This window comes from Micropterus salmoides, unplaced genomic scaffold (genome assembly GCF_014851395.1).
Source record: "Micropterus salmoides isolate LMB-PRFRI ecotype aquatic unplaced genomic scaffold, ASM1485139v1 Ms_hic_scaffold_21, whole genome shotgun sequence".
NCBI classification, from domain to species: Eukaryota; Metazoa; Chordata; class Actinopteri; order Centrarchiformes; family Centrarchidae; genus Micropterus; species Micropterus salmoides.
In genome coordinates, this window is record NW_024041262.1 from 18994723 (window position 1) to 19022278 (window position 27556).

Consider the following 27556-nt stretch of genomic DNA (forward strand, 5'->3'; position numbering starts at 1 on the left):
GTAGTTTTTAAAAAAAAAGATGAATAGCCTACTTAGGAGTATCAGATGTAGTATTTCTTACCACCAAGTATCACTAATCATCAACCATACAGAAAACAGATTTAATGTGTACTACTATTGTATTTTAAAGTTTTGTGACATCTGTAAGTTTTTAGGATATTTCGTTATATCATTAACCATATTAATCATCTTTTTATAAATGATCTCAGTACAAGCGTGATGTTGCTGCAGCGCCCCCTTGTGGTCACGCGGATTCTGTGCGCTGCGGTTTCCAAGGGAGGAACCAAATCAGAGGAGCAGGTGAAGTGAACTGATGGTGAAAGAGACAGGTCGACACCGGAAACTACGCGCGCTAATCTTCGAAATAAAAGCATAAAAATCACCTTTGTGAGAGCAACAAAAATTCTAAATATTGGAGTCGTTGGATTATATGTTGCGTAAAACTACAGCCTATTTGTTAATAAAATATTGTAATGTTTTCCTTTGGATTATGATGCAAAAATATAGGACTGAAGGAAATGTATCAGAAATGGAAACCATGATTGTTATATAAACTATGTTAAGTTAAAGATTATGTTCTTTCAAAGCTTTGTGTTAGCCTAGATGCAGAAATGCACAAATAAAGACTATTATTTGTTATATCTACACAGTGTTGGCATATAAAGTGTATATAGCAGTGTTGGTGCTTTCAGAACCTGAACACGCTACTGCTTTCATCAATTCCCCTCTTTGTCTCTTTTTGGAGATGCTCCTTCTTCTTCCTCATAACTGTCGTTGCTGTAATGTGTTCATATTTTTAGTTATAGTTGTGGTTGTGACTAAACGTGCTGTCACATAAATGAATACAGACCAAAATTTGACCTCCATTTCCTCTGCATCAGCGCACATGGCGACCGAGCACACCCTCATGGTCAAAGGTGAACAAAGGTGAACTTTGACCTGTGAACTACATCAGAAATGTGACATCACCTTTATATACAGTCTATGTGTCCATCCTTTTCAGGGCAATTTCGTGGGACAGAAATGTTATGTTACTATACCTTAATGAAATACTGTGGTCATGTTACAATAGTCTATGGTAAGGTTTGGTAAATCCACCTGTTCAGAGGTGTGTGGGCTACATCATACCTATATGCAACATTACGCCTCAGTTCACGGGGGAAAACACTGTGCCCCTCACTTAAAAAGTGCTATAAAAAGAAATGAATATGTATAAATAAATAATATTACCAACATTTTGTTACCATGCTGAGAAACATGGCCTATATATTTTATTTAAGTTTATTTCCAGTAGTGTTTTCATTTAAATTGCTTGTATAGTTGCATGAATGAAAATTATAATTTTGTTCTATCTGAATGACCAAAATTTAATTTTAATTTTACATGGTGCTTATTTTTCCCCTTCAAGCTCTTATATATGTGACTAGAATTTCTATGGTTCAAAAGTAGGCTACTGATTGGGTGTTTAAAATAGTCGAGGCCTGCAATCACACTGAAATGCATTTATTTTCAAGCATTTACATCCAAGTATTCACAACATTACTTCACAAGTTAATTTTCCTCAGTAAATGGGTCTTTATGAGCTGTCCAGGAAAAGCTGCCTGCTCACCAAGGCGGATTTTATTTTGAATTTGCAAACCGGAAACACGTTTCAAACGCAGCAGTGAGCTGTCTGTCCGGAGATGAGCGCACACCGGTGCCGGCTGCAGGCGTGCAGACTGAACCGTTTATCACCGTTCACTGAACTCGGTCTTTGTCATGTTTAAAACCCGGAATACTCTTCTAACTGTGTGACTGATTTTAACCGTGAAGATGTTGACAGACATGACTGTAGAGGAAGAATTTGAGATCAAGGAGGAGGAACCGTGGTACGACAAGCGAGACCTTGAACATGGTACAATTCAATTTCCTTTCGCTCTTTGTCTCTGAAGCCTTAAAATGAAGGACCATATTGATCTTTTTTATAGTAAAAATAAGGAGATTTCAGCTGTAACATGGGGAAATATAGGACATTTAATAAATGTATTACATTACAAATTCACAATTAAGACCTGCAGGTGCAAAGGTCCAATTAAGTAGGAATTTCTGTGTGATTTTCTGACCCTGTAATATATTTTCTTTTCAGTCAGGATGTTTTATTGGGTCTACAAGCCGTTTTAGATGAAGCACCTTGACAGGCTGCAGGGAAAGGCAAGAGTCAGCAGGACACTCACATATGCGGCAAAGTGAAAAAAAACAAAAAAGCTCTGTCTGAAATGAAGAAGTGGCTTTGACTTCCTTTCGTCCGTTATGTCTTAATGCATACCTTTACACTCAAGCTGGGTTTTCCTTCTAATGTTTCATCCTTTCATCCCAGTTGTGTCATCTTTACTATTTGTTTTGTGATTTATTGATGGAGCAAATAATAGGAGTCAGGTAAATTAATAGAAATAACCGGCAGTAGACTATTTTTATATCATTATTCCTCAATGAAAGATCATGTATATTCAGTTTGTAAAGGTGGATTTAACCCTGTGGCACGAATTTATTAAAAGTGGGTTACTGGACTCCTGCCAACCGCCACAAAACCTCTCAAAGCTGCTTGTAAGGTCCCCATGTGTTCATCAGTGAGCCTAACACTATGAGTGCTGAAGCAGTGGTGGTTCCTCTCTCCATCTCCCCTGCAGACCTGCAGCTGGCAGCCGAGCTTGGTAAGACTCTTCTGGAGCGAAACAGGGAGCTGGAGCAAGGGCTGCAGCAGATGTACTCCACCAACAGGGAACAACTCCAGGAGATTGAGGTACAGAGCTTTCTGTCAACCGGCACACTTTATGTCTTTATAATTCACTATTGGCCTGAACAGAGCCTCTGTTAGACTAGGATGTGCTGTAAAGTCTGGCTTGGGAAAAGTGGTCCAACTGTCAGTGAAGTACCTGCTGTGTTCATGAATATGCTGCTGTTCAGAGACCCAATCACTCTTACAGTTTTATTCATTCACCAAAATACCTAAAACAGTGTCTTCTTACTGTTCAACCACCAAAATCCCTGAGACTCTTGCAGCATTTCAGCTTACAAGCATTAGTGAGTGACTTTTTGGACTCTCAGGCATCATACAAGCTGCCCTACCTGCTTGTTGGAGGTTGTTTTGGTTGTGTGCAGCCTGTGAGGACGACCTGCAGACACTACTCAGGGCTAAAAAAAAGTCCACCAACTCCTCTGCATATTTGGGTTAAACTACTGACATATATATGTGTGTGTGTGTATATATATATGTATATATATATATAAACAGACTCAAAACTGATCATCAGTCAAAGACAATTAAAATACAGAGATCCTTGTAGTAAAAATTTCTTAATAAAAACATTATTCATTGACTTTAAAGGCTAATTGTTGACAGAGGAAATAGTAAAATAATGGCAGTAAAGGTATCAGGTCTCTATATGTCTATATGTGGCTTTTGGGCGGTGCAGTAACATTATTATGGAAAGCATGATAACCAATTTAATCATAGTTTGTTATTTGGCAGATAATGAAAATATATAAAATAATAAAATAACAATTACATTAGTGGTGTATATACTTTTGCGAGCTCTGTAACGAAATGAAAGGTATCTAACGAGGCAGAAATGCCATGAAAATAATATTAAAAAAGAGAACTAACCTGTTAAACATTGACATACTGTACAACCAAGTTATTCATTGACTTGTGACTGTTATTGCCCAGTGTAGCTGCTTACAGCAGGTCTGTTGTCACTGTGAGGTTGACGTTCAGTGTTGTTTCTGGGTTTTTTCCAGCAGGCAGATTAGACGACAAAAGTTTAAAAGTGTCCTGGCTTCAGCAGCTGATTAGATAACTTGTTCTTAAAAGAAATTGTTACTTAAAGGAGCCACTGATTGGGCTTTTAGACATATTTAGGTGTTACTGGGAAACAAAAAAACCCCATTAGATTGTCTCTTACATGTCTCCGAGGTTGCACTTTTCTGTATTTCTTTGCTGTTCTACTGGACGAAAAACATTTAATTACCAGCTAAAACAGCTAGTTCATTACTTCTGCTTCTACTACTACTAATAATATAATAATAGGGGTTTGGTTCTCTTAAGACCACAATTTTAATCATTGGAAACTACTGACTCTGCTGGTAGTTTGACCTACTTATTGATTTGTATATATTGTCCACATATTTCATGTTTTGTAGTAAAACATTACATTTAGCCATTCAGATTAATCCAGGAAAGGAGGTTGAAGACATGATTTCCTTTTGTTGTGGTCATCATATGACAACTTTTAAAAGAAAGTCAAACTCCTAAGAAAACTTTTACCTTTTAACCGTCATTTGTTTACAGTTAATTTCTATACTCCTTTTGTCTCTTTTTAAAAAATCCTTTATGTTTATAATGTTCCAGTTTCTTGGGTGTGTCTTTTTATGTGATTGTCATCTTTTGTGAAGCATAATTTTAAATGAATGTGTTTTATATAAATAAAGTTTAATTTGTATTTAATTATAGTGTGATGCATTGTGTCAGTCTAGCTAATAATAATAATTAATACTGGATGTCTCATTATTATAGCCATCGCAGCAGCTGATGTACAACAAACCTTCCTCACTCTGGTATCAACACTTCCTTTGTCTCACCTCTAGTATCTGACGAAGCAAGTGGATCTTCTCAGGCAGGTCAATGACCAGCATGCTAAAGTGTACGAACAGCTAGACATGTCGGCCCGAGAGCTGGAGCAGAGCAATCACAAACTGGTTGTGGACCACAGGACGGCCCAGCAGAAGATCCAGGGGTAAGACTTTGGGATGTGGATTGTCTGTCTTTTGGATTAAAGTATCCCTCATCAGCAGCCTAACAGGGCTGTGTGGTTTATCCGCGCAGGCTGACAGAAACAGTGGAGCAGCTGCAGACGCAGGTGGAGGAGCTGCAACATCAGGTGGAAGAGATGAAGTTGAGTCCATCTCAGCCTCAGAAGTGGCCCCCTCGCAGCGCTCAGAGTGTGTCCTGTCTGAAAGAGCTGCAAAACACACTCAGGTGAGGATACTCGAATACTATACGCAGGGTGCAAACTGCAGGGGAGCCAGGGAGAGCTTGGTTATTTTCATGCATCAATCATATTCATGAATTTACTTTAATAAAGATACCGGCAGGAAAAGCTTTGTACAGCAAGCAGAAAACAACTTCCCACCTCATCTAAGCATGAAAGAGGGTTCTGTGCCATTAATGATACTGACAGCAGGGTCAACAACAACAAAGAAATCAAATGACTTCACACTGAAAAACGTCTTCAGGATGAGCACTACCCACTTAGGTTTACATTAAAATAACTGCTAATTAATGGTCTGACTCCCACAGCTAACAACCAACATAACTAGTAATGTTTCATACATCCTGGTGATTGTGGCAGGAAGTTATTCACCAATTCAATTGAATATTCACCTCAGCTGTCTCTTGTTGATGTATTTTGATGGGATGAGAGCTGAGAGGAGCCGAAAAAAGGCTTCCTTAACCTACCTGGTTAAAAAATCTTAATTGCATTGTCACTGATCCAGAAGCTCTTTGTAAGCTTCAATAAGTGAAGCAGCAAATCCTCCACTGAGCCCTCCTGGCTTTAGCCCTCCCCTCTGCGTGCTAATCCTGCTAGCTGGCAGTTTGCCATGTCTACCTCACCGCAGTCTTAGTCTGAATGTGTAATACTGTGGTCACTTCCTCTTGGCCTGGACTGTCCTGTGGTGTTACAGGTTCATTCACTGCCTGAGTTTAGTCTTGTGTGTGTGATCTTGTTAGGACTGCTCCCTTAAAAACATCCCGGTCAGATGGATGGAAATCTCATTGATAAACACAACAGAAACGGATCTGAACTGAACTCTGTGTTGGTGGATGAGTTTGGAAGGAAGGAGGTCAAAGTCTGAGCTAGAGGAGCATGAACACGTCTCAATATCTCTCTGAGGCTGTGACTGATTCTTTAGCTGATTTCTAATCTACTTGGTTCTACTGATAAGGTCTTGATTTCTTGCTTAGTGTGCTTTTCTTGACCTATCTGCTGTTTCTGATTTCCTCACATCACCCTTTTTCTTTTTTCTGTAGTTAGATCTGTTATCATCTGTGTATTGGTTTGGCTTATTCTAGCAAAAAAGTACTGTACATAAATAAATACACAGATATCTGAGAGAAACAGATACAGGGGGGTATGGGGTATGTATAGGCAAAAAAAGAGAGATAAACTACACACCTTCATATAAATACTCAATGCCATTTACGAGACATTTACCAAAAAGTAGTTTTTGTTCTGTCTATTTAAAGTTCACATTATGTCTCTATGATGTTGTGAGTTTGAACCTGGCTTAGGACCTTTGGTACATGTCGTTATCATCTCTCTCCGCTGTGCATTTCCGGTCACCTTTCACTTTATTTTGCCTTGTTATCAAGTGATAGATAAAATGTTAAAGTCAGTTGTAAAAGAAAAGACAAATTATCAGCGTGCGTGGTATGATAAAGGTAATATAGAGACAAAACACTCTCCACTCAAGGTACACTTGTCGCCTGCTCTGGAGATTTTGATCAACACAGGAAGTTTCCTCAGAACTGTAGATAAACCGTTAATTATTCTGAGCACCTTTTTTGTCCATGTTGGCTTCAAACTTTAACGGAGTGGCTCTATCGCCGGTTATGTCGGTCTGTCAGTCTTCGAAATATCTCAACAGTCTTTGAATATTTTGAACAGACATTCATGTTGCCCTGACCTGATGCTGACGCCATCATCAGGCCAACATTTTATTTTGTCCAATGCTTTGGTTTATGACCAATACCTGTAAAACTAATGACATGGCCAATAAATAGTCCCCCCCATAACACCTGTAAAACCACAACTTGTCACTGTTACTATTACAGATATATAGTGTTAAAGGCCTTTAGAGCAGTGAGGTACAGTAATTCATTATATTGAAAAATCTGAAATTAAGGACAACAAAAAATGTCTGTGTGCAGGTTCAACTATGACGCCGACAAACCCTCAGACGGCCTTGAGTGCTCCACCATGTCGTGGCATGAGGAGGAGCAGGCGTCACTACGACAGTCCCTCCGCACCCTCCAGACTCAGTTTGCCGGGGAGCGCGCTCGGAGGGAACAGTCGGAGCGAGAGGCCGAGCTGCTCGCCGGTGAAAATGCAGCGCTGGAGCAGCAGCTGGCCGGGATGGAGCAGTGCCAGGTATGTCTGACGGATATCTCTCACCTGTGTGTTTCTTTGCACAGCACACATACACAAACAACAAGGTAAGTACGCAATGTGTGATTATTTTTTTTTTTTTTTTTTGTCCTTCTGGAGTTCTTGAATTTTGGTCCCAGCCTTCCCAAATATGAAATGAATAGAGATAATGACAAAAAATGTATATTAATACCGCTTTGATCTTATTTTCATACAGTAGTTTTGGCTATATTCCTATCAGTGGAAAGAGGTGTTGCCCTGGATTTTGTTGTAGTGATGTTGCTACAGTTTCAGATCTCAGCAATAGCTTTGAATACCTATTAGAACTGAAAGAAATTGTGCAAAAATAAGATCCAAGTTGTAATAACCTTTAACTGTTCCTCTTAAGAATAAGAAAATACTTGGTTCATGAAAACCTTTAAAATCACGTTGATAAACTCAAAAATGCATGGTTTGCATTTGACAATTACATGGTCCTGTGTAAGGCTTTCTGAAAGTAAAACAATATTTAAAAGAAATGGAAACATAATTGAAAACAAATAAAATGAAGTAAAACAGCAATGGCAGCACAAGGATACTTTTAATCACACAAAGCATCACTGACTCACTCTTGGTCCTTTCTCTGCTTCAGGCCAGAGTGGCTGAGCTGGAGCGGGAGGCTGAGGAGCTTCGTCAGCTCTGGAAATCCGAGTCCTCCCCAAGATCCACCAGGCCGGACAACATCCACAGCCTGCTGCCTAACTCCATGTTCCTCAACCCGGAGGAGGAGAGTGAAGGGGACGCAGCTGCAGCCAGAAGCCCCTGGGTCCTGAAGCGCTGGGACAGTGAGCGGCTTATGAAGGCAACGCAGTTGCCCGACTCTCCCGACAGCATCTATGACCATGAGTGCTCCTGTGTGCGTCGAGCCGAGGTGGTGAAATATCGCGGGATCTCGCTGCTCAACGAGGTCGACGCCCAGTACAGTGCCTTGCAAGTGAAGTACGACGAGCTGCTGCAGCGCTGCCATCTGGGGCTTCAGGAGGAGGAGCAGGATGGGCAGGACCACAAGTCGGTCCAGGCGGCATCCCTCGCTGCCGCTTGTCCTGCTCTCACAGACATGGAGGACTTTGAGGACGACTTTCACCAGCCAGAGTACAAGGAACTTTTTAGGGAAATTTTCTCCCGCATTCAGAAAACCAAAGAAGACCTGATTCAAAACAGAGGGAGACCCTCAGCTGGTGAAGCGCTGCCTGTTTTGCTTTAGTTGCTTCCAAAGACAAGAAACAAAAAGATCTGCTACAAGATGAAGTATTGTCTTTCAGTTGCAAAGCGACTCTTTGGAAAGACTTCTACAGCAGCACACGAAGCTAACTAACTCCACACATCACTGTATGTTATTTGCCCCAGAAATGGTGATCGGTTAAGAGATTAGAGTGATGCAGGAACAAGAAGGCCTAACACCACCAGCTCATGTCTCAGATGTGGCTCACTTTGCACAGAAACACCAGTGCCTAACTCTGCCGTCTCTACTGTACAATCACTCTACCTCACTTTGCACAGCCCTGCTCACAAACAAGCTCCCGAGGAAATCATTTCTGGGTATTCTTTTCGTAAGCTGTATCGGTAACACTTTATTTTAGGGCTCCCATAATTTCCTAGAAAGAAATTGACAGTTTAATGTAAATTCACAGAAAGGTTCCTGGTAAAGACGCAGACATAGACTTGGTACTGATTTTAGAGAAAACGGGGAATGTGTTCAGTAACTACACTTCCAATTAAACACTATCAAAATAATAGCTTAAAATATCTTTTAGTCAGTGCAGAGCGGGTCAGCTGAACATGGGGAAATTTGTCTAAATTGTATACAATTATTTAACAATTTAATATATATGGGAAAAAAGTTTCCAAGTAAATTTGTCTTTCAAGTAAGTTCCTCTGTTTAGGACTGCAACTAAGGATATTTTCCATTACCGATTAATCAGTTTTCTTTTAATCGTTTAGTACAAAAAAAGCACAACTTCCGAGATTTCAAGCAACCTCTTCCAACATCTTGTTTTGTCCAAGCAACAAAACCCAAACATACATTTAATTTACTATCAAAGAAGATGAAGAAAAACCAGCAAAATGTCACATTTGAAAGCTTTTTTAGCATTTTAAGACAAAAACATTTCTTAAATGATTAATCGAATATCCAGATTTATTTTGTTGATCAGCTAATCACCTAAATTAACCAATTGTTTCCACTCTCGTTGCTTGTGTAACCTAAAAATTCATAGTCAGTAAAACTGGATCTAAGTTCAATTGTATATATTTATGATAATTCAACATAAATGTAGAATTGAGTTTCTTTATTCCAAACCTGCAATAACATAATAATGACAGTAATACTTTTTGCCACTCGGTAAAGCCGCAGATTCAGTTCATGATTGTCTTTAGGTTCATCACTGAGTGAACCTTTTCACACTTCAGTTCCTCTATAAACCAAGTGCTTCTAAACTTAATAACTTTTGCATAAGTTGTATCTAGTTTCCCTTTACTTAGTCCCAAATTTAACAGCTATTTCCAGGAAACTTTATTGAAAATTATTAGGAAATTACAGAACCATAAAATAAAATGTTATTGCTGTATCTGCTGTTTGTTTTGTTTACCTGTGATCTAATGTGAACTTTTTAATAATTTCTTTCTTTGCATACATATATAAAACAGTACCTTTCTTGGTGAGATTTTCGCCTGCGCCTAGAAGATGCAAGAACAACCGACATGGTATCTGATGTGAAGGAATTTATTATTGTTATTAGAAGAATTACGCTGATGATTCAAGGTGCTAGATTTTTGTAATTGTAACATTTATTTCTCAAAAAACACCTATACTTGATTGTTGTATGATAGGTTAGTTGACCGTGAGTGAATGTTATATTAAAGGGAAATTCTGAGGTTTACCCAATCTCTCTATGTACTTGATAATTTAACAGCCTCCTGATATATTAGCCTCATAAAGCCATGTATGATTAGAAGCTTTTCTCAGCTGCAGCTCTGTTGCTTTTGCTGCCTGACGTTCATGTGTCCTTGTTAAGCTTAAGACTGTGCACATACTGTAGTTTGTAAATGTCTATGAAATCCCGTTTAGATGCACTTTCTCTCCTGACACTTTACATTTCTGTCACATGTAGTGTGTGATATGCTACCAGACCTGAGTAATCTGCAGAATATATGTATGTTCGATGTGTTTTTACCTGTTTCATGATTGGACCTCATGGTTTATGTTGTTGCTCTGAGCCATAAAACATGAAGCAAGCTGAGTTGGCAGGTTTGTGTCTTTTTTTTGCTGAGTCAGTCCTTTGTAGAATATTATTACATCTTATTTATAGAGACAGTGTCACAGTTAAACGTGGACATCATAAATCAGTGATACTCTTTATTGTATTATAAAAGATTTTGTTTGCTGATGTAATAAGACTGCTTTGATGTCAGCCATCCAGACTCTGGTAGACTTTAAACTCAACTCAGCCTGAAAATAACAGTTAAAATTACAGATGTAACATCCCTAAGTTGTTGTGGCAGTTTAACATAAACAGTCATTTCGAGGAGGATGGTATGAATCAGTAAGTCTGATTTAAGTCATTTTTAACAGGATATTAGAGGTTTGTGCTAAAATAGCCACATCTCCTTTGGATTTCAAAGAGGCCAAAATCAGATTTGGTAAAAGCCAGATTATCGTCTAATTAATGAGAATCAGATCACATCAGAATTACCATAAAACTTGAATTAAAAGGGTAGTCCCAATTAGATGCCTGTCCCTTTCAATGGCCTGGTGTGGCTACATGTTCTGACAAATAAGCACAGGTCTGAATTAGACGCCTGGTCTGGTTTTTATAGACGTTCTTTGGATGTATAAAACCTCTTAAAGCCGGGTCGCCCTCTTGAGCTAATTCTAAGCTGCTTAGATCACACGTATATATAAATGTTTAAACTTTTGTCAAAATGGGCACATCATACACAAGTTAGATTCTCCACCATTCAGTCGTTTAGTTCATTTTACACAATTTTGGCACAATGAGCACCAAATTATTATTCATTCAGATTTACTGTCAGTCTCTCTCTCTCTCTCTCTGTGCTTGAGGTTGGCCTAGATGGGCTGTCTCTCTGAACTAGATCAAATTATCAAAATTCATACTAGTTGAAATAAACAATTTCATAGTAGCCTATTTCCTGTCTTTGCTGAGCAAGAGTTTTGTGTGAAAGAAATTAAAGCCCTGTCCCAAATATGGGCAGGTTGAGTTGTGTGATTGAAGCAAATAAAAGCCCAGGCTATTAACTTAACGGTTATGGTAATCAGATTTTCAAGGATATTGATAAGAACATAAAGCACCACTTCCTGTCCCAAACTAATTTTGTTAAAAAGTACATCCCTTAAATCAACATGAGAGAAATAAAAAAGCAAACACTATACAATCTCACCTAAATTGCATAAGGATGTTTCTCTTCATTGAGACCAATAAATCTACCTGTTTATTTAGAAATGGAAAATCTTTGAATTTTGTTTAAATTCTGCTTCACATATAAAGCACTAAACTAGTTTTTCATGAGATAATATGCTCATAATTTGTACCAAACATCAACAGATATAACATATACATATGTAATACACTGTAATCTGCTTTTTAAAAAATAAATCATACAAAATAAAAATGTCACTTCACTTATCCAGGGGTGTTTAAGCTCTTTCCAGTCCCACATTTGGAGGTCCCCATTCCCTCACACATCACCACTTATGGTTGACAAAAGAACACAGCAGACAAGTTGACATTACAATATTTATTGAACCAAGAAAACCATTGAGAAAAGAAAATACAGCGGTCATATGATGTATGTTTAAATGTAGCCTGAAATGCACAACTCCATTCACATTTCCACTCTTTAAGGTTTCAATGGCAATCAGATGATGATTGTTTCTGGTGTTCTGTATATGAATATGTGGGAGTTTGTCCTGAATGCCTTGTGAGGCAGAGGCACTTTAGATGGAGGCTCAAGATAGCAGCACGATTACACGCCAGGGTTTTCAGAGCAGCAACTCCCCCATCACCCCGAGTTGACGGTCCAGAGTTTTGTACTGGACCACAATCTGGTCCATCGACACATCTGTTCCACTTTGTTTGAACAATGGATTAAATCCCAACAGATTTATGATCAAAATATGACAGAAGAATTATTCAAAATTGCATCTTTATTGATCATCATCAAAATCTGTTTCTCTCAAAGGAAAACCATTTGAAACTCTACATTCAACCAGAAACATGCCATTTAATACACTTTTCCTCTAATTTATATATTCCAGCACACGTTTGACTGAATAACACAGAATTGTGGGGAAAAGCCACATTCAATGAAGACGTTTCCAGGTCCATGATTGCCAAAAACATTAAGTGATTTAAGTTGCATCAGGGACTGTTCGTTTTTGTATCATTACATCTTTTTTCCCTTTTTGTTTCAGGTTTGCTGACTCATGAGTTTGGCAAAGTTTCTTCTTGAAGTGCCTTCAAACATTTTAATTAAGCAAACGTAACATTCGACCTTAAAGCTCACCCCTTCATTTGTGTATTGAGGATGAAATAAATATTCTATTCAGTTGATATTCCTTAACCAAGCCAATCTGGATGAAAAATAAATCAGGTTCACTTCTTAAAAGGTTTAAGTTTTTTACCCTCAAAGCTTTAAACAATGTTTCCTTTGTTGATGATACGATAAAGTAAAACATGTTTTCTCTGGCAATATTTACAAATCAGGAGTAAAATGAAAGCACTTTGAGCCACAGTTGCTTTCAATAGTAAACATAATCCTGATCTGGTAAAGGTTTAATTAAAAAATAATCGAAGATGAGGTCATAAATCCAAAAATCTACTGAAAACTATGTTCGTATTTCCCCCCCTCAGACACTCCAGCTCTTAGTGTGAGTGTGTGAGGAGTTCCTATCCTCCGCGCTGCATCAGAGTGCTCGTGTTACTGTGGGTAAATGCTTCAGGTGAAACGAGAAAAGCGTCATGTTCTGAACAGAGCAGGCGGCTGACATCTTTGTTCTCCAATCACCCGCCGTCAGAGCTGGGCGAGCTGTGATTGCCTCTCATCTGTCTTGACTGCCATCCCACTGGACACCTGGGAAGAGGATTTGATTGGCTGATGGTGATCGCAGGGGGCAGACTCTCAGTGTCAGGACTGTATCGTTCCCTTAAGGTACCACATCCCTGCGTGGCTGCTGCAGCACTCCTGGAACAACAGATGATAAGTTAGATCAGAGATAGATAAAAGAAGCTCCTTAAAAAGGTTCAGTCCCATCACCCATCTCACATTGAGCAGCCGGTCAATGTCCGCTTTAGAGGCATCTCCAAATTCCTGCGTCACTCTGACTTGTATCATATTTCTCCTGATCCGGTAGTTCTTTGTGAATAGTTCATAGAGCAGTCGACGGTGCTGGAGGAGGAAATACAGAACACAATCAACACAGAAGAAATACAACACACTCACATTTTCAGTTTTAACTCATCTTCACGTTGGGTAATTTCACACATTTGCAGCTACACACAAAGACTGTTTGACCACAAAGTGTCAACCGTCACTGCCTCTCATTTAACATTAAAAGAAATTCGAAGAAACAAGACAGAAAAAAAAAAAAAAAACACTTGGTGGGCAACTTTGCCACTAACTTTGGTTGTGGCCTACTTTTCTTATTTGTGATGCTTTGCAATAGCGCTGCAACTAGCCAATCAATGCCCACTATGAGAAACACTGCATGTGGTTTCTGAAACTCACGGGAAATTCAGTCATCACTGAAAGCTCTGACTTGTGTCTGCAAAAGTCTGCATGTAAAAAGTGAGACAGGAAATATGTTGACTACTATAAACCTGTTTTCAAAAAGTGTGTTTACCTTGTCGAACTCCTCTCCAGTCTCCCACAAACCAAACACCTTCTGTTCATCAGAGGCGGCTGTGCTCTGAGCAGGAAACTAAAGTCAGAGGGAAACAGCAAGTCAGAAAAGCATTTGACCAGGAGTGTACCACTTCAAATCCCTGAACCTGCTCCTAAGTCTGAGCAGGGAAGTAAAGCCATACTCTTTCCTTTCTAAACATGCACTACGAAGAAAGACACTTGTATAAAGATTCATTAGTCATTAACTACAAGATTGTGTTTGGACTGGCTAACGCGTGTTTAAAACAAAAATAATAAATCATGTATGTCCAACAAAACCTTTATTCAAGAGTGCCATTTTATGCATTAACTAACAAGCAACAGCGATGTCAAGTTGCTTTCCTTTCTGTCAGACTCCTCTTTTGTCCGTTAATTAGATTTTCTGCCCAAATGCCAAACACAACAAGAGGCCAAGCACTGCTGTTACCACAAGGACCAACACTGAGCGCTCCAAACCAGGATTACCCTCCAGACACAAGCCACCGACTCAAACCTGATTTATGAACAGTCAGACATCTAAACAACAGTGTTTACAGTTACGTAGAAGGCGAGTCACCTGATTCCAGATCTGCCTGCGTTTGCAAACAACAAACCAGCTTTGTCCACTGGCTGAGCAGTAATGAGCTTTACTTTCAGGCTACTAATCTGTTGCATAACGAATATGGCGTCTGGCCATTCCTTCCCCTACAGTGTTTAAAATCCTCTTACGTCAAGATGGGATGAGACCTAAGCTAGGACAGGGCTGGTCCTGGTAGGAGACCTGGTTAATAAAACAAGAGCATGGGGCACAGATGACCCTGCCCTTTGAGCAAACACCATGTCAATTAAACCCCAGCTAAAAAAGCAACGCTGACAGATTACATCCATCTACATTATGCCAACAAACAGCAACCTTCATCCACACACGGAGGAAAGACAAACACGCTACAAACACACAGAGGTGTCAGGTGGCTGCTGGAACTTGAGTGGAACCTGAGAACCAGGTTTGCATTGCTTCAGTGCACCGACTGCTTTACAAGCAACAAAGAGCTCACAAGCGAAACTACCGTTAATGTCGTTATTCTGTTTGAGAAAACTTCAGGCTGCCAGCGAGAAAACCCCCTCATTCAGCACCCGCAGGCAGTTTAAACTAGACAGGTACCAGAGTGGCAGCGGCTCTTAATCCAAGACACAAAACGGGACAGTGATCTCAGCGCTTCAAAATCAGATGTGCAGGTGAAACAGAGGAACGCTCATCGAATTAATGAAATGTAACTACCACATGTTTGGGGGAAATGTTTAAAAACTTGCAGTTCAACGCGTCAGAGTAAGAGTAATCAAATGATCCTGCAGAGGATATCACATTTACTAGGACTGTGTTCAAAACCGCAACAGCACTGTGTCGTATTGACTTAATTGAAACTACTGTATTGACTCAGAGGTCTCTAATAGGAAAATAAAAGTGTAATAATATATTTATAAAATATTATGAGATACACATTTTTCAACAAGATTTTTCTATGCTGTTTCTACCCAAGTATCTATCCCTCGGTTATTTTATAGCAATTTCTCATCTGGATATCCAGATGAGAACTGTGCTACATTTATTATATAAACAGCATATATTGTAATGATGAGGACGGCAACAATTATTTTCATTATTGATTAATCTTCTCACTTACACTTGCTGTTATACTCAAGTCAAAATGTCATGTCAAAAATAGTGAAAAGGAGACGTCTTTAAATTGCTTGTTTTGTCCAACAGTCTGAAACCCAAATATATCACATTTACTAACATATGTGACAAAACATTGGCAATATCCTCACATTTGAAAAGTTCTTGGCATTTTGGCTTTAAAAAAAACAAACACAAATGATTAATTGATTATTAAAACTGTTCAACTTATTAACCAAACAACTTAGTGATTACCTGACAACACTCTGAAGTTGTTTATCACTAATAACTTGTTGCAGCTATAGCACTAACTGCACTGTTTAAAGGGAAAATTGGGAGGAGGAGAAAAATATTGTTCCCGCCTGAAAGCAATATATTCTTAAGTGTTTTGAAGCCCGATAATCCCTTAAACACCTCACCCACACTAATGCAGCCCCGTGCAACGTTTTGCCAAAATAATGTCAGTCTGTACACTGCTCAGGAATGTGATTAGGCAACACAAATTATAGAGACACAGATTGAGAGATGGGAGGAAAATAGGAGCATCCAGTGTGAATGAACTGAAGATGATCTCCTCCCTGAATACTCACAGGAACCATTATCTGTTTGCACTGGCAGAGCAGTATGGCGTCCTGCAGCATGTGGTCCGAGATGGAGTGGAAGACGCTCCGTCCCACCGGCATTGAAGCCAGGTGGAGGTTAAACAGCCTCTTAAACTCGTTCAGCGTCAGTACAAAATGCTTCCTGAAAGTCTTTCTCACAAAGTCCAGCAGCTCCTGAGACGACGTATTGGCAGGACTTCCCCCGTTACCATTGGTGTGATCGAAGCCGGGGTAACCATTGACCGAACCGTTGAGGATGGCGGAGGAGGACGGGGAAGGGGAAGTGTCCATAGGTTCGTCTTCGGGTTCCTGTTTGATGCGGACGCTGCTTCCTGCCCGCTTGGAGTCCAGGTCCTTCTGTAGGGAAGACTGCTTCTCTTGTGCACGCTCCTGAGCCATCTTTAGGCGCTGCTCCCCGCTGACATGGACAAGCTCTGAAAAAACACACACACACACATAACCAGGCTCAAGATAGATATAAATAAATATTATTTCATTTGCAATTTATTAACAGGTGGCTTTTACAAACACAACTCAGTACACACCAGCCTGAGGAGAATTCTTTGGCACAAAGTCTTCTTTAGAGAAGTTAAAGACCTTTTCCAACCTAAAACGAAAGATTGGTACAAATTAAAACATCTACTACCCTAACAGCAACATTAAATAGCACTTCCATAATTGACAATACCACCCTGGTGTGATGGAGCAGATTCTGCAGTTTAAAAAAAACATTCCTCCTGCTTCTCTGAGTGTAACCTACTTGCTCTGGATGCCAAGCCACAGCATGTGTTGCCTGTGGGCAACATCTTGGTGTTTCTTAATGAAGTCTACATCAGTAGGCAGCAGGAACTCCCAGCCACGGTTGACTCGAGGAACTGCCACATGCTCCAGGAACTCCTTCACATCCTCTGGAGGAAGCTGACGGAGACAGAAGGAAGGACGTGTTAGTTCTGTTTACCTGGATGAACAAATCAGCTGTAGCCTCAAGGTGACAGAAGCAAGCTTTCAAAGACACTTCTGCTCCAATGAAGCTGCTCAGCACCTAAACAACCATGAAAGACAAAGCATGTCCCAGGTGTAGCAGTTTGTTTATGTAGCTCTCACACAAAGAACCTCATTTGGCTGTTGATGTAAACAAGAACATAGTCTTGCAAACACACCAATTAAAGGACAGTTCAGGATTTTTGAAGTGGGGCTGTATGATGTAGTCAGGGGTGTTGCACAAAAAAAAAAACTGTACCCTGTCCATAAGAATTTTCTATGGGTCCCTCCCCGCATCCACGGCTATTCATTTTAGTATCTTTGTGGGCTCTCCTCTCAAAAAAGGGCCCTGTGTACTCAGTTCTACAGTTGAGAAAATATAGTTTCAAAAGAAATGGCTGTCTGACGGCAAGGTAACGTGCTGAAAATATTCTAAACATAGCATGCACTGAGTGATTTTTTTCAGTGGCCTTCCTTTAGGTGGCTAAAATACGTTTTGCTGCTCAATAACTCATACAGCCTACTTCCAAAAACCTCAACAATCCCTTGTGCAAATTCATTCACACATTATTTTAAGAGGCTTGCTATTTTATTCACTACTTGCAATATTTCTGCAATAAATTGTCAAATCAGAAGGATACGTTGGCAATATAACCAACCAATTCAGTCCAGTCTACAAAATTAAAAAAGAGAAAGCACTTTCTCCCCACGACCCTGTACACAGGATAAGCGGTTGACAATGGATGGATGGAAAGCACTTTCTTGCAAATAAGAACCCGAGAGACTAATGTACCATGAAAGCAGCCTCTGGGTCAGCATACGTTTTTCACTGCTAACTTGCAATTTTTAAGATGGTAAAAAATTGTTACAAACTAAGCCATTTTCTAAAAAAAAACATATATGATTTTTTTTTTTTTTGGGCACAAAAGATCCAGGGCCATTTTCAGCTGTCATTATCGAGCTGGAACATTCAGCCATTTTGGGACTGTGTGTTGTGATCCTTACTTTGATGATGGATGTAATCTCCTTTCTCATCACAGAGCGCTCCAGAGTGAACCTCCACATCTACAAGAGGAAAACAAATGAGTCACAATCACTTTAAAACCATGTCTACCACACACAAAATACGCCATCAGGAATTACACTGTTATTAGTTTAATGTTGAGTAACAGTAGCTCACCACAAAGTCTCTACCACGGCAGAGCACTTCAGCAGGAACGCCACTGTGAGGACTGCAGGTGTTTTTAGGATACAGAACATCACTAGGAAGAAAGAAAAATAATACAGAAATATCATTCAACTGCAATGACAGTGAGTTTAATGTGAAAAATATTAAAATCATAATGAACACACAGCCCTGTCATTGTAATCTGCAGAGCTCTCTTGAGAGTTGAGTGAGACGTAATCTTCAAACACTATTAATCTGTGTAAAACGTTGTGACATTTGCTTCCCTTTAAAATAATCTGCATTGAAGCGGTCTGGTCTCACCTCTTGACAACCCAGTTCCCCTGAACCAGCAGCGCCACCTGTTGGATGCAGCGCAGCACAGCGGTCGAGTCCGTGCCAGAGGCGAGCAGGCCCATCAGGTTAGCAAACGGCATCACCTTGACTAAAGATGAGAGGAGACATGATGAAGGAAATATACCATTCCTGTCAGAGGAACGACAACTAACTGTTGAAATGTTGAAAACTGACAGAGTACCCCTAAGTGATGATAACCATAAGCCTATAATATTAAACAAAGAAGCTGATCCGAGTACATACTGAAAACCAACCTTTTGGTAAAAACAAAAGAAGAAAAAAGACGTTTTTCACATTTAGTTACCATGTACATCATTATCCCTAAAAATATGAGGCAAATTCCTTGTTTGTTAAAACACCTGCTTGGCAATAAGTCTAATTTAAACCATTTCACATTTGTCTGGGATTCATACTAATGCTTTGCCACCCCCGTGTGGCACAAAGACAAACTGCATGGGACCAGATGTCACATCTATCTGACTGGTCAGTTTTGTGTGTTGGCCTACCATTCTTCATCAGGGTCTTGACTTGGTCTCCCAGTGGCAGAGTGCGGAGCTGAGCCATGGAAAGAACATTACTGGGACCAGCAGGCTTCACACTGAAGCAGTCAAATAGGACAATGTTAATGATGCGACTCTGGATTAGTCATCCTGTTGAAATCCTAGATCTTTTTGTGGTTAGAAGTGTTAAGAATACTTACACTATTTCCTCTGCAAGAGGGGGCATCAGCATTGCCAGGTACTCCCTACAAAAACAAGAAAAGGAAGTCAGGGAGAGAGGTGATCATGTAAAGAGGGATTCAAGAAGAATTACATCAATATAAGCAATCATAGCCCAAACATCTCCAACAACGACAAACCAGGGAATTGGTTGTCCCCGCTGATCAGACATTTACTAAAATCCACATATTTGCAATCAGAGGTAGTTTGGTGACTGAAAATACCCCCCCTCTTTGCTTTGTAATTCTATGCTGCATAACCAAAAAAAGAATTTGGCTCAGACCCCTTACTAAGAAATAATCTAGACTCCCAGTCTAAAGTGTGATTTATACTTTTGCGTTGAATCGGCCTGACATGCACCTCCTCAAAAATGTAACTACGCATCAGGGCGACGCAGATTGGCTGGTCAGCTGGGTAGCCTCGTAATGCCTCCGAGCTGAAAGGAAGTGCCCTGTGCTTGGAAGTAAATTTTACTAGCAGCCAAATAGTGGCTGTAACACAGTGGATCAATATATTTGAGCGTCACAACCCAGGCAAAATGACTCGTTTCACTATCAGAATGTGATCCATTCAGTCAAAAATATTTGAGAAGTCTATAACAGACATAACAGACCAAAATAATTTTATCCACATTCAAGTTAGCGGAGGGCTAAACCGAAAGTAAGCCTGCTTAGCCGGCAAAAGTCAACACTAGCGTTTGGCAGTGTGTTTGCAGAACAATGCAAGCGTATGCAGGCTATGTGCGTAGCTGACGCCGTAGGCTACGGCGTAGACCCAACGCAGGAGTATAAATCACTCTTTAGTGAAATTAATCGAATGTATTCAAATATCACTGATACTCACTTAGGAGATTTGACCAGTTCAGAGTTCTCTGAGGCATCCACTGACTGGCAGAACAGGTACTGCCGTTCGTGCTCTGAGCGGCTATCCTGAATTAACATGACAAAGACAAAATCCAAATGTAAAATCAGACAATCGCTAGCTTAGTATAACCAAACAACAGAAGGAGGATGTAATCAAACAGAGGAAAGTACAAGATAAATCACCTTTGTCCACTGACCCAAAAATGATGCATGTAAAAGAAAAAAAAGAAGAGGGAATGAGTGCCCGCCCTACCTTGACACCGTGGTAATGCAGGTGAATCCAGGGCTCCTCCGCCTGCTTCTTCTGGAGGAACTCATACGACTGGATCCTCCTCTGCCGAGCCTGCTCCGACTCAGGACGAGCAAACCTCACCTGAAGAGTAAATGGAAAGTTTTAGAAATGAGGGGTTTAAATTGGCACATAAATTCAATGATATCTTGAGTTTGTGTGCACAAATCTTCACCGTGATAGCCTTGACGTCGTCCTCTGCTTCATCCTGTGAGGAATCTCCACCTGCAGACATAAGACTCTGGTCATATAAACAGTCATCATACATGATCACACCAGTTAGCACAACATTTTATTCTAATAAACAACAAGATTCTACTTATAGCAACAAATAAATAAAAAATAAAAAAAGTAAAATATGTGCCAAATTTGTTATCTCTGCTGTAGGGGGCTTCATTTTTTGGTTTATAAAATGTCAGAAAACAGTGAAAATTGTTTTTTTACAGAGTCTAGGGTGACATCTCTAAATGTATTGTGTTGTGTTATCTGAAAATCAGTCTTAAACCCAAAGCTTTACCCGTTTATCATTGTATAAAACAGGAAAGCAGTAAATCCTCACATTTGAGAAGCTGGAAGCAAAGAATTGTGACAAAAAGTCTAAATGTTCTGTCAATCTACTAATGAATTAATCAACCAATTTAATGCAGCTTTAAAAAGACTACACAAATTATAGATCATGATATTAGTTACTAGTCATTAGGGACGTGACAAGACACTGATCCCACGGCACTAGACGAGATTGGGTTCACGAGATCGAGACGAGATTTTAACGCCATTTTTAAGAAATATTTAATGCTGAATTATATGAAAATTTTGAGCATTAAACACTTTATTTCCTGCATTCTGATAATTTTTTCTGCACCAGTTTATGGAGATTTTTTTATGTATTTATATAAAAGACAAACAAAATTCAGGTGGCAGGTGACAATACAAAATCTATAACCTAACTAACAGAATATAAGTCAGCACAGCTCTCGGGCATTCTGTGCTGCTTGATATGGGATTTTTTTGGGATTTTCTCATGTCATTGCTATCATAATAATGTTAAACAGGGCTCTCCTAGATAGGCAAATTATAAACTTAGCCTCCTCCACTGATAAACACGGCATTACCTTTGTGGCTTATTTAGCAACAGGCAGCGTTATCTGCTGTTGACACTGCTTAGCCTGAAGAGGGCATTGGAAAAATGGGAGCGTTAGCAAGTCTGATCTCCGAAGAGGAAAAGGGGCTCTAGAAGTAACCTCTTTAAATGTGACTGTGGCACCTTTTCACCTCAATGATAAATCATTTACTTCTAATTTAGTTATAAACTCCAGGACTTCAATAGCTCCTGTGTTTCAGCAAATTTTCTGCTCATGGTCTAAACTTTCTGCACATTCAGAATCTCTCCCACAGATCTATGTTCTTTGACATGTCCAGATAAAAACGCAGAATATTACCAGACTAACATCATCATTTAATGAAATGTCTACCTGCCCTTTGCTCTGCTGGTAATAACTATCCCCTTCAGACCGTTTGACCGACGCAGTTTGGGACTGCATGTTGCATGTGAGGTCAGGTCACGTACAGCCCATGGCGATCCGTCCTTGCACCGTTACAGAGCTCGTTACAGTTGTGGAACTTTTGAAGCACTAATTTATTAATTTAACACGCACTGAAGTGTAAAGTATTAACATTGCGGTACTAGCCATCCTCCGTGGTAGGCTTGACCAATATGCGGTATTTCAATTTTGCGGTTATTGCAACAGCCCTATCACGGCGAACAGCGGTGTGAATCAGCTGGGTGGAGTTGATTTGCTCCGTGAGTCTCTTATCAGTTATACATTTGTAATTCACTGCGTGAGAAATTTAATGTGTGGCTTGAGAGCGTGTGAAAAAAGTTATTTGCGTGAGTCTCGCGAGATAGCTTTTTACCTGACGGGAATTCTTGTCACAATTTAATCTCGCGCCGATCTTGCAGCCCTACTAGTCATGTTTTAAATTGAACAATAACAGAGAATTAAGAAACAGTAAAAACTAAAATCCCTATGATGTTCTGTTATTTAAAAAATACATTTAAAAAAAAAATTACCTACACTTTGGTATATACCATATATATTTTTATTTTGAAAAGATGAAAAAGAGACTCACCTTCATTGGCTGCCTCCCTCTCTCTGGTTTTAGTGTCAGCCTTGTCCAGGTAAGAGAAGCTGGGTCTCATCTGGAGGATTCCCGTCAGAGGTGTGACGTGAAGCTCACCTATTCAAATAAATAATCAAACAATCAGAAAGCAAAATCTTACATTTGAACAGTAATAATGAAGCGGTGGTTGATTGTGGATTCATGTTTGTATGTCTTGAATTCGATCATGTTGACAGATTTGGTTATCTTTAATGTAAACACACAGTAAACTCCACCAAAATAACAATGCTTAAGATAAAAAAGGTAACGCTTAGAAAGATTCACATGGACTTTGTGAACACACAAGTGACCTTTGTGTATTTACAAGAAGCAGTTTAGAGAAACCAACGAGTGCACGGTGCTCAGATCAGACCTTTGCGAAATACAGCAACAGCATATCTGGAGGTGTTGGTGGTGGCCTGGATGGAGGAAAAGGTCTGTTTATCCATCATTTTCCTGGAAAAGAAAAATAAGAGGACAAAAGTCAGCCAAAATTTTACTTTTGGACAATATTGCCAGTTACCAGCTTTTTATCTAATGTGAAAGGAATAGTTCGACATGTTGGTGAAATACACTTGGTTGGGCCGGGAGTTTGGGACTGCCACCGCCAAGCAAAAGTACTTCTTAAAACGATGAAATGATCCATAGAATACTCTTACTAAAATCATTGTTAGCTGCAGCCCCTAGTGCACAGCTCAGATATTTGCTCACCCCCTCCCCCTTTCTCACAAACACAGTAGCTGCTTTCATACAAAGATCCCGCAATAAATGCAAAAAAATGATCCTCCATTCTGCCGCATTCGCTCATTCATACGTTTGTAGCATAATCCCGCAACCGTTACTAACGTGACTTCTTCCCTTTCCCATAGTCTTGTGCTTTCTCGTCCTTCTTCTCATCACTTTCTGCAGGTGTTTCTGGCTCTGGAGCTGTGGAGTCTGGATCTGTGGTTGCGAGTTACCTGCTGCCCCCGTGTTCCTGCTCGACACCCTCTGCTGCAATTATTGTTACTAGTCCTATTGTTATTGTTGTTATTATAATCATTAACATTACGATTATTATCATTAACACTACTGTAAATATCAGTACCATTATTCATTCAGTCTATAGCAACATTACCTTTACTGTCTGTACCTTTGTGTATATATTGTGTAGGCTGCCTCCCTCCCCCCTCTCTCTCTGTCTCTCTCTCTCTCTCTCACCCCAACCGGTCGAGGCAGATGGCCGCCCACCCTGAGCCATGGTTCTGCTCGAGGTTCTTGCCTCTTAAAAGAAGTTTTTTCTTGCCTCTGTCGCCTAGTGCTTGCTCTTGGTGGGAATTGTTGGGCTTCTGTAAATAACATCACAGAGTATGAAAAGCGCTCTGAAATAAGGCAGTGTGAAAGCGGCTATTGACAACAGACCCGTCTGTGAATAGCCCCTCCTCTTCATGCACACTCTGAATACAAAGATGATATCATGTGCACATTTCCCAAAACTGTCAAACTTTTGCTTTAAGACACTGGCGGTGAATAATAACTAGCTCTCGTGGACAGTAGCATACAAACAGGGTACTGGCAGTGTGAGTGCTGATTAGGTACACATACGCTGAATATGTGTTGGTTTCTTCATAAGCCGTCCCGTCCACATTCAGAGCTATCTGCTCTCCTTTGCTGCGACAGTAGTTTGGACTCATTGTGTTCATAGCCATTTCCAACTCCACCTGTGTTATGGGGTGGTACAAAAAAACATTAAAAACTATTTCGATACTGGATGGATGATAAAAATAAGAAAAGAGCCTTTTTACCCTTTGCTGTTTGGGTTTGATCTTAGCCGCTAAGTGGTTGACATCATCATAGGTCATATTGGATGGTCGGACGGGGTACTGTGTCAGAAAAAAAAACAATAAAAGGTGACTTGTGACATCTCAGTCACACTACAGAAGAACAAAGATGAGATCATTTATAGAAACTGTTAACACAATGAGTCAGACTTTTCAGCATTAAGTACAGCCAAGAAAAAGATTACCTGGAAAAGATACAGCTTATCTGCAAGGCTTTTGGCAAGGTACACATCAATCTAAAAGAGAGAATAAGATTGATCAAAGTTATTCTCTGAGTATACAAACTATACCTGGAAGTATTTCTCATGTACGCAGCCTTTTCTACAAAGCCATTATATGAATTTGAAGAGAGTTGTGTAACTGCTTCTGATGCTGTTTGTAAATGCTTGTCTGTGACCTGCTGTGTTTTGTTCTCTTCTGCTCTATTCCTTCTGCTATACTCTTGCCTCTCAGTGCTTTTCCTTTCCGTTACATTCATTAACTCTGTTTGCAGCGACACAGCAATCCCTGGGGTCATGTCACCTTATGTAAAAATGATCCAAGTGCAGTTGGAACTGTGGGACACGGATTTTAAATTATGGAAAATTATGGAAAATAAGAGCACACAAGTGGCTTACGATTGAGAAGCACTATTAGCAGATTACCCCTGAGTTGAGGAACCAGAATTGGGAGGGAACAAGTCAGATCATATTATCCACACCCAACATATTAAACAGAGCCAAATGCCCTTTATGTTAAGCAATAACACTTGAGGTTACTAAAATGGATATCGGGGAGGCATTGCAAGCCTTTGATAAATAAGGATCTTAAATGGTTATGATTAGATATCTTCTGTCCCAGAAGGACTGTGCATGTACACAGTTTTCAAAATACAGCAGCCTACGTGACATTTTAATAGACTAGCTTAACATGGGTAGTTCACAGCTATAACTAAGACAAAAAAACAAACTGAAGGTAGAAGACTGATGTAGTTCTATATTTGTGTAATTGTCAACAAATCCCACCCAACAATGCTTTAATCCATCTCTCTATACTGTGTAATTTTCCCACCCAGTCTGGGAACTCGGTTACATGATCATTCATTCATTCTTCACTGGTGTGTTTTTTAATAGTTTTTGAACAACAATGGAAGTTTGCACACAGAGGAATAAGCTATATCAGGGTTCACCTACACAGGGAACACTTTTTGACCGGATAAATCACCAGCCTTATCTTTTGACTCTGGCCTATGGACATACCTCTTCTATAATGGGGTCATCGTCATCCCCGCTGGCCATATTGATGTGAGCAGAGCGTGGAGGGGAGAGGAGGTGAAACAGGAGAGGAGCTGCAGCAGATCACAGAAACGCAACCTGGAAACAAAGAAACACTGAACCGGAGGACTTTATTTTATGGCTACACCTTCACATCACTAGTACCAAGTGGCTAACACCCAGACTGGTAACGAATAAAATTAAATAAAAATGTAATCCAACATATTAAGGTTATATCAGAATTCATTACTATTTGTCACTGTTTCACTCTTCAAGAAATCTGTAGTAGAGGGTCTATCTTTTAACCCATAACAGAAAGTGAACCTAAAGTTAGTCTAAAGCCAGACCATGCTCATGCAGTCTGTCAAGTGATGCCTTCACTGACACAGCCAGGTAATAAAAAACTCACATGATGCAAGACACTGCAATCCAAATTAAATGGCTGTTACGTTAGAGTTAACATGTCAAACAGTGATTTCAGACTGTTACAATAGTCATTATAGGAAATTACTCTTGAACAGAAAGTCCTATTAACGGCTGTTAGCTTGATTAGCAAGCTAGCAACAAACAGCCACTTGTCAAAGGCCTGCACTAACTTACACTGCGGGTTAGATTTTCATTCCCTAACAAAAAATATACACTTGTAAAACAATGGAAAACCGCTTCAACACGTCTCTTTCCTGTGGTTGAACAAACGTATACGCAACGAAACTACCTAACATGAAGGTAGCCGGTGGCAAGTACCCCAGCAAGACAACTTTAGCATAAGCAAGCTAGCTAGCTTGGCGTGCTAACCTACACATGCACAGTCAAAATAACACAAGTCAGTCACCAGGAGCTTGATTTTACACCTCATTTCTCCTAAACAAAGTCCAGAATGGACTTACCTCTCACCTGCACACTGCACTGTACAGTTTTAGCTATTTCATTCGTGTCTGAACAGTCCAGAAATGTGGTGCGTAGAGGTGTAGGAGGAGTGTCTAACTCAGGGTATCACAGCTGAAGTCAGTCGGTACCATGTTGACTCTGCTCCACACACAGGACACGTGGGGAGGAGCCCATGCCCATAATGCACAGCGAGCCGACTGCACAGTTGGCTTTTCTAATTGTTTCATTTCACCAGGTTTGTGTGCACTTCGCAAGCATTTAATGTGTGTACAATGCCATTCATTATGCTGTAATGTGTGAAAAGTTTATGGCAGCGGTGGGATTCGAACCCACGCCCCCGAAGAGACTGGAGCCTTAATCCAGCGCCTTAGACCGCTCGGCCACGCTACCTTGATACGAACTCAGTGGAGCCCCTTTCATAATATCCGGTACTGCTTTATGACTAATCGTTTTTATTGTAAGTTCTAGCTTTAAAATCAAACCTACCCTTCATATTTTTATAGCTCTTCACACAGTCCTCACAACAGCAGACTATGTAGAATGAACGGTGTGGATAACCTTTAATTGTTTTCACATAGGCCTACTTTTGTTTACAGACCTACTCCTTTTGTTAAGATAAGATAAAATAAGATCAAACTGTAAGTTATGTATCCCGTGGGAAATTGCTGTGCAGCACTTGCAG

General features: G+C 40.0%; 2 protein-coding genes and 1 non-coding gene across 4 annotated transcripts; 1 reads left to right on the top strand and 2 right to left on the bottom strand.

Annotated features, from left to right (window-relative positions):
- Positions 1-1673: 1673 nt before the first annotated feature.
- On the top strand, positions 1674-10462 carry LOC119916244 (cerebellar degeneration-related protein 2-like). The gene is made up of 6 exons (XM_038736185.1): positions 1674-1894; positions 2667-2779; positions 4624-4772; positions 4862-5014; positions 6968-7187; positions 7816-10462. Exons 1-6 carry the CDS (start codon positions 1813-1815, stop codon positions 8425-8427), a joined length of 1329 nt encoding a protein of 442 aa, XP_038592113.1. The 5' UTR covers positions 1674-1812; the 3' UTR covers positions 8428-10462.
- Positions 10463-12369: 1907 nt separating this feature from the next.
- polr3e (polymerase (RNA) III (DNA directed) polypeptide E) lies at positions 12370-27030 on the bottom strand. Of its 2 annotated transcripts, none has more exons than XM_038735793.1 (21): positions 26881-27030; positions 25972-26085; positions 24919-24969; positions 24698-24775; positions 24498-24613; positions 23287-23369; positions 22884-22991; positions 20929-20978; positions 20718-20837; positions 20445-20530; positions 19583-19627; positions 19389-19480; positions 18850-18970; positions 18541-18622; positions 18366-18425; positions 17140-17297; positions 16925-16986; positions 16368-16813; positions 14083-14160; positions 13506-13628; positions 12370-13424 (listed from the first exon to the last, which is right to left on the bottom strand). In XM_038735793.1, the coding sequence occupies exons 2-21, from the start codon at positions 26008-26010 to the stop codon at positions 13368-13370; spliced, it is 2055 nt and encodes a 684-aa protein (XP_038591721.1). In that variant the 5' UTR covers positions 26011-26085; positions 26881-27030; the 3' UTR covers positions 12370-13367. The 2 variants fall into 2 exon arrangements, with proteins under 2 accessions (XP_038591721.1, XP_038591720.1); XM_038735792.1 differs by having other exon boundaries at positions 26874-27027.
- Positions 27031-27182: 152 nt separating this feature from the next.
- trnal-aag lies at positions 27183-27264 on the bottom strand. The gene has a single exon. It is a non-coding gene; the product is annotated as a tRNA-Leu (tRNA).
- Between the last annotated feature and the right edge of the window lie 292 nt (positions 27265-27556).

What these genes read in the sequence shown, in the direction of transcription:
- LOC119916244 (XM_038736185.1), top strand. Translation starts at nt 1,813, where the DNA reads ATGTTGACAGACATGACTGTAGAGGAAGAATTTGAGATCAAGGAGGAG. An exon ending in CAAGCGAGACCTTGAACATG is followed by an intron (nt 1,895 to 2,666) that starts GTACAATTCAAT and finishes TCTCCCCTGCAG; the next exon opens with ACCTGCAGCTGGCAGCCGAG. An exon ending in AACAACTCCAGGAGATTGAG is followed by an intron (nt 2,780 to 4,623) that starts GTACAGAGCTTT and finishes TCTCACCTCTAG; the next exon opens with TATCTGACGAAGCAAGTGGA.
- polr3e (XM_038735793.1), bottom strand. Translation starts at nt 26,010, where the DNA reads ATGGCCAGCGGGGATGACGATGACCCCATTATAGAAGAG. An exon ending in GAGGGAGGCAGCCAATGAAG is followed by an intron (nt 20,979 to 22,883) that starts GTGAGTCTCTTT and finishes TTATGTCTGCAG; the next exon opens with GTGGAGATTCCTCACAGGAT. An exon ending in CTGGAGAGGAGTTCGACAAG is followed by an intron (nt 13,629 to 14,082) that starts GTAAACACACTT and finishes TTCCTCCTCCAG; the next exon opens with CACCGTCGACTGCTCTATGA.